This window comes from Cupressus sempervirens, chromosome 1 (genome assembly GCF_028749045.1).
Source record: "Cupressus sempervirens isolate cs-2001-9-10 chromosome 1, ASM2874904v1, whole genome shotgun sequence".
Lineage (NCBI taxonomy): Eukaryota > Viridiplantae > Streptophyta > Pinopsida > Cupressales > Cupressaceae > Cupressus > Cupressus sempervirens.
The window spans coordinates 98,606,875-98,617,189 of NC_143118.1; the positions used below are offsets into that span (position 1 = coordinate 98,606,875).

A 10,315-nucleotide genomic window follows, 5' to 3' on the forward strand; every position below is an offset into this window, starting at 1 on the left:
CCATCTATTATTATTAATCTTCGTAAGCAATCTTCACAAGATAAAACGACCCACCACCTCTATCTTCGAAGTAAATATTGGTATAATTATCAACCATGTTGAATTAGATCTTGAAATGACAGAATCGATTCGTTGCCCAAATCTGTCCCATCTTTTGGATTATTTTCACTGATAAGGAATTTCTTCGAGTCGGCAAAAGAGAGAGAATTCTTTTTGTAAATTGGATTCTGTTAGTAATTATTGGTTCAAAGCATCTTGGTTTTGGCATTCGCATTTGCCACGTGATGGAGTTCACTGATGAATTACGCTACACCCTGAGATTTCTTTGTTCATGTACAGTAATGGCGTTCCTAGTCTACATATACTCTTTGTCCTTGCACCAAATTACGTGGTGCAACCAGCGTTCGCAGGTATTGTTTTAGTTGCAATTCCCTTTTTGCAATCTTGTTTCTTTTCAAATGTTTTCCTCTTCCCATTTTAGAAAACAATGTGACTTTCTCTTTAAATTATCATTTCAAAAATCTTAGTTGATAATTTTTCCTTTGACTCATACATTTCAATCAGAATTCTAGAGGCCCTTGCGCGTTCTATTAGGTTTTAGTTTGTTTTGTGTTTTTATTTGATGATTAACTTTGTCTGGTTTTGTATGTTTTTCCATTTCTCAATTTTAATCAGTAGTTTTAAGGTTTAGAAGTATTATGAATATTTTAATAGATGAATGATATTTTTATTTTATTTTAACTGTATATAATATAATTTTTTGATTATCCTCATTTTCTTAATGATGAAATGGGAAAGTCTATTGAAATATATACACAATTACAACAAAATAGTCATAATGCATCTACTTCACAGATTATAAAAAACTCATATAAAGTATGATTATTATTTATTTTGTTAAATACTAGTTTTATGTATCCAACAAGATTATTATTTTTATATAATTTATACAATTGTCCTAATTTATTATAATATATTTATAAAATGTAATATAAATTTGATACATTCTTTAACATAACTGAATATTGTTATAAATAAAATAATTTGAACTGTTATATACTTGTTAATATTAATTAAATATTTAAAAGAACATTTTAACTTTGAAATGCTTTATTAAATGAATTATTGATGCAATGCAAGCTTTTTTTTCATGTCTTTGGACGCGATGCTCATCCTTGGTTTGGATTTATTTATTTATATTAATATATGATTTATAATGTGTAAATCTTAAATTTTAAGATTATATAATTTTATCTTATATTTGAGCTTGTATAGCCTGCAATTTCTGTGGTTGTTCTGTGTGTTTAAGGTTGAAGTTAGTATATAAGTTTTTATGGCCTGACATATTTTGCAATGATGTTGCAGGTGTTAAGGTTGATGGGATTATAATTACAGAATATTTGTTTAAACACAAGAGGGATTGGAGAATGCAGGCAAAAGAAGTTGGAGTGAGCTCAGCATCAATTAAGATCAACATTCATGATCCGTTGCATACAAAAAAGAGAGGTGTAACAAGCAAGGCTGGCAAAAGTGTATGCAGCTCTTTCAGAAAACTATGGGAGTTTTGTAAGGAGGATCCAAGCAGACTAACTTTCTCTCTGAAAGTGGGGTTAACAGTATTCTTAGTTTCTTTGCTCATCCTTGTTAGAGAACCCTTTGATGTCTTTGGACCCAATGCTGTTTGGGCAATTCTCACCGTGGTGGTAGTCTTTGAGCAAACTGTAGGTAGGATATGGAGAAAACATTTCTATCATTTTTTTACAATCGATATCATATCTGTGTTGTTTTTATATTTTAACGTGTATGTTTATTTATACATCATATTTAATGATCTAATATGATACTAATGTTGATATACGTAAATATATACAATTTAATATAAAAATGGTACAAAAGAAAAAATAATTTTTTTATATTAACCATGTTGTTTTGGAATGTGAAGTCATTTATTTAGTCATTTAGTTGTGGTTGAGTCATCAAAAGAAGAGTCATCTAAATGGGTAGTATGTGTAGTAACTTTGTATGAGTCAACTTACTATAAATAGTAAGTTTTGTATGTGGGTATGAGTCAACACATACTAAATTTAGTAAGTGGTCTATAACTCTTTTGTAACAGTAAGAATTCTCAAACAATAAAAGTTAAAGAGATTGACATATAGGTTTTTACTGATATATTTTTACCAGATTTCTGTATTATGAGTATTTGATCAATTTTACAATTTTTACTGTGTTATGAGTATTTGCTCAATTCTACAATTTTCTACACGAAGTTATTTTTTATTACAATAGGTGATATAAAATTATCAATCTTTTTTTTTTTTTAAGGTGGCACTGTTGGAAAGGGATTGAATAGGGCACTGGGGAGTATTGCAGCAGGAATTTTGGCTCTCCTTATTGCCCAGATTGCTTTGATTTCTGGAGTGGTTGCTCAGCCAATAATAATTGGCTTCAGCATCTTCTTCCTTGGTACCATACAATCTCATCCTATAAGATATTTTGAGGTTATTTATTTACATTTATTCATTTGAGATTAAACTTGGACCATGTTTATGCAGGGTCATTCGCAACTTTCATAAAACAGTGGCCATCAATGAGAGAGTATGAATATGGGTTCAGAGTGTATTTATTTACATTCTGCCTTATTGTAGTTTCTGCCTACAGACAGGGGAATCCTGTAAGAACTACTGTAGATAGGCTTTATTCAATATCCATTGGAGGTGCTGCCCCGATGCTAGTCAGTGCCATTGTCTTTCCCAGCTGGGCAGGCGAGCAACTCCATCAACAGATTGTGAAGAATTTTGAGTATGTTGCTGATTCACTAGAAGGTATGCAACTCTTTTGTATGCTACGATTGCAACCATGAACAATCAAATAGTTAGGGGTGATATTATCTACCCGTTTTAGGTAAACATATTGATCTTGACTATCATATGTAAAAATACTGATTTTGGATATCATACGTAATAATATTTTTAAGGTAAAAGATACTCTTAATTTCTAAGTGTTGTCATAATAAGGAACAAAAATATTCCTAATTTCTAAGAGTTATCTTAATATTGGAGACCTCCATGCATTGTGTTTAGGGTTACATGAAGCTTCCAAAGTATAAGGTTATAGAGTTTTATATATAGGGTATACCACATTCTTCTTCCAAAGAATATCTGAAGGGCCTAGCCATATATATGTATAGAGAGGGGATAGTTTACATTACTCTTCCAAAATGTAGCTGATTCATTAGAGTTTCATAGACAAATATAAATTGGATATATTATATTACTAGATTACTTAGAATTTTAGTTATATATATATAGATAGATAGATATATTAATTAGGTATATCACATTACTCAACTTAGAGTTTCATATATACATATATATTTATATATTAGATATAGCACATTACTCTTCCAAAGTACAGCTAAAGGGCTTAGGGTTTCAGATGAGAGTAATCTCTCCATAACATCGGCCATCTATAAGCCATTAGACATTTTGTTAGATGAATGTTAGAGTTGCAGATATATTGGGCTAGTGTGTGCTTAGTTTTGTTTATGGCATTGTTTGAGAGGTAAATAAAACAATTCATAACTTTTTGCAGAATGTGTGAAGCTATACTTGGAGGAATCTGCTTTGGCTCATGCAAGATCTAAAAATATCGTAGATGACATGGAGTACTGTGATGGAGAGCCAGCTTTTAAAAGATACAAAACAGCATTGAATTCTTCTGCAAAAGAAGAAACTCTGGTGCGTTCTTTGCTGTCAGAATCTGATCATGGATTATCTCTTATTAATGATTAGAGGACGTAGCTTATCATGGGATAATATATCTCGTTGGTTTTGCTTTGGGAAATGCTAATTTTCTGCTATTCAATTTATCAATGAATTCGTTGGTTCTCTCTACTTTCTGGCCGCTGAATGAATCTTAAATGGAAACTAATTATCGTATACATGATAGAAATAAGTTCAGATTAATTATGTTATTTAAATATTTCAATCAAGCCTGCGGTGTTTTCCTTTTAGATATTCTTGTTCCTGATGAAATGCTTAAAAGCATTCAAGTGTCAAGTCATTCATCTGATGACCACGTTTCATGAATAATGCTTCCGATACTTATTTGCTATGTTCTTTGAGGATAAATGCTCTTTGATCATAACTACTTCGCCTAAGAAATAATCATTCCCCATGATCTCAAATGAATCTGAGGCTAATGAACAATTTGTTTATTAAGGATGAAGGAATTTTTTATGGTTATTTAATTGTTTGATCATAACTACTCCGCCTAAGAAATAATCATTCCTGATCATGACCTCGAATGAATTTGAAGCTAATGGTCCATTTGTTTATTAAGAATGAAGGAATCTTTTGTGATTTTATAATTGTTTTTATTTATTTCAATATTTAACATTTGATAATTCTTAATATTTTTTTAACGAAGTATTAGATTCTTCATCTTTAAGTGACAAGTTTTGATATTTTCAGCCAGACATTAGAATATTAAGAATTGCTTTTTATTTATATCAACTAAAAATTATATGTTCATTAAACAAAACATAAATATTAAAAATTAAAGTTATTATTGTATAAATTGAACTCGTCTATTTTGTGATCTTTTCACTAGTGCATTATAAAACATGCTGAAAAAGATAGTATTTTAAATTATTTTATCATCACCACTTTTCAGTATTACTATACACTATTCTTTCTTTGCTTAGAATTATTGGTGTGTTTGATGCCATTCACATTTATCAATTTCTTTTTCCATTAAATAAATGAATGCAAAATCTTTTTCATGGAAAGGCTTTTTAACTAAGAACAATTTTGTACTGATAACTATACGCAGGCCAAATCTGCAAAATGGGAACCTCCACATGGAAGGTTCAAGCTTTTCTTCTGTCCGTGGGCTCAGTATGTAAAAGTGGGGGCAGTACTCCGTCACTGTGCATATGAAGTTACAGCCCTCCATCGGTGCTTGCACTCTGAACTACAGGTGCATATCCTTTTATCAATACTCTAAAGTTATCATGTTAAGGAAAAAATAATATATATCTTTCTGTGATAGAAGTTTTTAAATTTATGAAAGCACTTTTAACTATCAAAAGTCTATAGACTGAAACTTCTGGAGTGGCTTAAACATCACACACTAAGCTTAATTCCTAGACCAAAAGTGTTAAATAGTCAAAGTTGACTCTTATTTTCCAAGCTTAATTCTTCCATTAGTGTGTGATGTTTAAGGGTGGCCAAAACTTCTTTGACTAAGTCATTATTTTGATGATTCAATATTTTTTATTATAATAAAATAGAAGCTCATAGAAATTTGAATTTAGTAATAACATAAAAAAATGTTACAACTATCATGTACATTTATTGTTATTAATATTTATGATTGAACTCTACCACCTATCATGAGTACATAAGGAAGAATAATGAAAAACAAAGAGTTCTAACTCTCAATATCTTGATTATAGATCATTAAATTTCATCAATGATCAAATCCAAAATAAATTCAAACAATTCATTAACTATAGAATCTTGACAATTTTAACTATATTTATCCACTTAATATATCTCTAAAATTAATTCAAACTCCTTTTTATCTAACATTTCTAATCCCACTAATCTTATCAAACAGGCCCCTCAAAAGCTGAGGAACGAGTTTGCAAAAGAGCTAAGAGATGCAAGCACACAAGCTGCAAAACTGATCAGAGAGCTGGGAAGAAACATCGACAAAATGCAAAGCTCCTCGTTTGTAATGATGTTGAAGAAAGTGCACACTGCTGCTGAGCGCCTTCAGCATAAAATTGACACCCATTCTCATCTTGTCCTCCCCAACAACTCTAAGGAATTGGAGACAAAGCCCTCATTAATATCATATCCTTCTGAAGGTCTTTGCAGTGGGGACAACTCTTGTGATGGAGGTGAAGCTTCTGAAATGAAAAAGCTTGGCAGGAGGCTTCATTCATGGCCTTCTCTAGAAGTGGACATGTTGGAGGAGGGGCACATGGATGATCATGTTGTGCCCAAGATTGTGGGTCATGAGAGCATCAATGCCCTCTCCTTCATTACTTTCGCCTCTTTGCTCATTGAGTTTCTGGCCAGGCTTGATCATCTTGTCCGAACTGTGGAACAGCTTGGACAGCTTGCAAAATTTAGCCATGGATGATGCCATATGACCATCTCTTAGATTATTGTTATTTGATGTTATTGTGGGGCTAACAATAGCTTCCACATGAAATAAAGTCTTTCAGTGTTCACTCCAATGGCCATGTTTCCTAATGGAGAAAATGTTAATAACAATCTAAGAATTTGGTGTTATATTGTGGGGCTAGTAATAGCTTTCACATAAAATAAAGTCTTTCAATATTCACTTTTACGACCATTTTTTGGGGTGAAATTGTGAATAATAATTTGAAAATTTAATAATATTGTTCGTCTAATAATAGATTTGAAATGAAATAAAGTCTTTTGATGGTCACTTTTATGATCATATTTTCTATAGATCTATTGACATTTTTAAAGTTGTCATGAGATGCATGGTCTCTTTGTTAACTTGTATATACTTATTTTACATTAGGTAAGCTTTTATTAATAGTGGTGATTCATGTGAAATCATATTAGCTTCCTAGCAATGATTTATCTATTAGTGTGAGGTGATTCACACCAGATCATATTAGCTTCTTCAAAAGGATTTATCTAGTAGTATCACAATTATTTCACATTAGATAAGGTTTGATCAGCTGAGGTGGTTGGTGTGAATTCATATTATCTTCTTGAAAATAGTTCATTTATTATTGAGATTTTATATAAGCCACAAAAGTAAGTCAAAGATTAGACTATGTTGTTTAAGCCACATTTTATTTCACATTAAGATAACAACCCACAATCCACATTGCCTAGTCAAGGATGATGGACCATGGCGAGATACAATTTATCCTTAACAACAAGAATAGTGTAGTCATAACATATGATTCTATCTAATCATTGTTTCATTTTAAATCTCAATTTTGATTCTATAAAAAATGCTCTTAACTCCATTGTATTATAAGTTTTACAAGTTATTGTGTTTCATTGTAAATAATTTTTTAGTCTTAAAATACCAAGGCATAAACTATTTTTTGAAAAGATTGCAATACCTAACACATTATCATTAGTATAATATTTCACAATGTAGTTAATTCAAGCCTTTCTCGAATTATATATTAGCATTCAAAGATACTATAATATTGCTAATGTATAAGACTTATATCTTAATTATTTTATAACTCAGTTTTTCTAGATTATAAATAAATATGTTTACATTCCTCCATTCAATGGATAAGGGTAAGTAAAACAAGATGGCGAACACAAACGGGTGTATCATTGGCCATATTTTTGCTAGAACTAGCAAAGCTTAAATTTGGGAGAGAAATTTGAGCCATACATGTTCAAAAATTAAGATAACTAAAAAATTACAGTTGTAATACTTTGATCTAGTTTCCAAAGCACTAATTTTTTTCAAAAAGTGGTAAGTTCATGGGGGTGACATCCTTCTCTCACGAAAAAGTGTTCTTTCTTTTTGACAAAATATTTAACATAGTATCTAGTGCGCAAGTCAAAGAAGATGTACTTTCATTTAGTAAAAACCATTTGGTACAAATAATTAAGAGGGAGTATTAGAAGTTTATTTTTTAATAAATTCTTATGGACATTTATATATTATTTTTCAAAGTGGACATATTCTAAAAATCAAATTCCCATTCATGTTGGTCTTAACTTGTACCAAAAATATTAAATTTCTTTCTTTTGTGACATTGTAAAGAATTGAAGTGGACAACAATATTATATAGATTATTTTAAATTTGGATAGGTAATTTTTAAAATAAAAAAAATTGGTGCACATATGATGCAAGAGCATCCAGAGGTATAAGGGCAATCTTGTGTCAACCAAAAAAAAATGTACTTAGACTTAGTTTTTGTTTCATGTGTTTTCATTTTTGGATACCCATTTGGGTCAAATAAAGGTTCCAACTCTCACAGTTCCACTATCAGTGTTCTGGGTTAGAGTTTTTAATCACCTTGGGATACGTGTAAATGCCAAAAAATAGGAGTATGTAATTGAGCCATCATTTTGGTGAAATAGAAGGTGTAAATTGGTTAGAAGATTGTAATTGTAATTTATAGCATTTCAAAAAAAGAATCAGGTCAAAAGGCCCCACGGTTTGAAAGTTATTGCAGTTTTTCAGTTTCTGGAGACATCTTAAGAATGCTTCAAAGTCAGGTTAGGGGCATTAAATGACCTTGAACATGGCCAAAAAATGGGGGACAAGCTTGGCTTGTCCATAGGGCTATAGAGCGCTTCGAGAGCTTTCTGAAAATGTAAACAGTTCATCAATCAAAGCTACGGTTCAAAAGTTATGCCTCCCGAAAGTTCGGTTACCGTTTCTGGATTCTTCAAGATTTGCGTCGACTTCTAACGCAACTTCTGGAGCCTTCTATGTGGTCGGTGGATGCCAACTAGCACTTTCTAGAATGTACTCCTAATCCTTAAACCTCCAGGGTCTATTTAAGAACATTTCTGGCATTGTAAAAGGCAGTTCGGAGTGGAGTTTGAGAGGAGGTACTAAAAGGAGAAATTATCTCCAAACTTATACTGTTGTAAGCCCTTAGGGAATGTTTTGAAGTCTATTTTCTCTGTACTGAATGTATTAGCTTATTTACAAAGTTAATAAAATTTCCCTTTCCTGTTGTGTCCCCATCAAGTGGTATTAAAGCTGGTTTTTCTGAGTGTGTAGACAGAGCGCCGACTGTGAGGTAGTTTGCACTAGGACTGTGTGGTTGTGGTTTTGAGTTAAGAAGATGCCTCCACGAAGAAAGCGTGGTGGAAGGGCTGGAGCTATTAATCCTGAGGAGGTTAGAGCCCTCCAAAGGTAGGTACAAGCATTGCAAGAGGAGCTTCGTAGAGGAACAAATGTTGCTCCAGGCGACGAAAGTGAGGATGACAATGAAGAAGAAAAAATTTGACCAAAAGGGGAATTTGATGGTGAAGTTTTGAATCAGGGAGAGGAAAGGCTTTTTAGGACCATTACTAAGTTTGGGAAAAGACCTACAATTGATCTGGGTGTATTTTCAGGAAATCTAAAACCAGATGAGTTGATCGACTAGATCAATGAATTGGAAGAGTACTTTGAGTATGAGGATATGAGGGATCCAGATAGGGTTAAGTTTGCAAAGACCAAACTGAAAGGCCATGCCAAAATCTGGTGGCAAGAGGTTCAATTGGAAAGAAACAAAAGAGGAAAGGAGAAGATCACAAGGTGCGATCGTATGGTGGACAAATTGAAGAAGCAGTTCATTCCTGTTGACTACGAGCTTGATTTGTTTAAGAAGATGCATGGGTTAAAGCAAGCAAGAAAATCAGTCCAGGAATATACAAAGGAGTTTTATCGACTTTTGATTAGAGCGGGGCATGCAGAAGCAAATAAGGAGAAGGTTGCTTGTTATATCAGTGGGTTGCGACCTAGCATCCAGGAGGAATTAAGTCTGGTAAGAATGACCAGCGTTGAAGAAGCATACCAGTTTTCCCTATGAGTTGAAGAAAAGCTAAATAAAAGGTTTGAAGGGAGACAAAGAGGGCGTGGTCAAGGAGGAAGGGGTAATGGTAGGTCATCTGGAGGCCGAAATGAAACTCAAAAGAAAAATGAAGATGTGGGTACTAGCAGGAACCAGAGGAATGAGGGTTTCAACTGCTCCCGTGATTAAGACTTTGGAAATCGGAGAGGAAGAGGTAGAGGACATGCACAAGGAAGAGGAGGCTTTCGTGGTACCTATTTCCATTGCAATGAAGAAGGTCATCGTGCCTTTGAATGCCCTCAACAACAAGGAAGGACTCATAAGAGAGCTAAGGGTCAAGCTAGGGTTGCTCATGTGGATGAGGATGCACAATCATCACATTCAGAGGATGCAGAAAGAGGAGAGACTTTAGTAAATGAAAGGGTCCTACTAAGTGGTGAGATTGAACCAGGACAAAGGAGGATTTTATTCTGTACCAAGTGCAAGTGTGAGGATAAATGTTGTGATGTGATCATTGATGATGGTAGCACTGATAACTTAGTATCAGAGGAGATGGTCTCTAAGTTGAAGCTCAAGAGGGAGAAACACCCCCAACCCTATCAGATTGCTTGGGTGAAGGATGATCATAAAGTCCTAGTAAGTGAACAATGTTTAGTGAAATTCAAAATTGGGAGTTACCATGATGAAGTTCTCTGTGATGTTATTCCAATGGATGTTTGCCATCTATTGTTGGGTAGACCGTGGCAGTTTGATAGGCATGCTTTACATGATGG

The 10,315-nt window shown here is 33.1% G+C and overlaps 1 protein-coding gene across 1 annotated transcript; it reads left to right on the plus strand.

Annotated features, from left to right (window-relative positions):
- The first annotated feature begins 247 nt into the window (after nucleotides 1-247).
- On the plus strand, nucleotides 248-6,308 carry LOC149576408 (aluminum-activated malate transporter 9-like). The gene is made up of 7 exons (XM_089815716.1): nucleotides 248-410; nucleotides 1,366-1,725; nucleotides 2,326-2,466; nucleotides 2,556-2,825; nucleotides 3,595-3,740; nucleotides 4,837-4,983; nucleotides 5,626-6,308. The coding sequence occupies exons 1-7, from the start codon at nucleotides 332-334 to the stop codon at nucleotides 6,154-6,156; spliced, it is 1,674 nt and encodes a 557-aa protein (XP_089671842.1). The 5' UTR covers nucleotides 248-331; the 3' UTR covers nucleotides 6,157-6,308.
- Nucleotides 6,309-10,315: the final 4,007 nt, after the last annotated feature.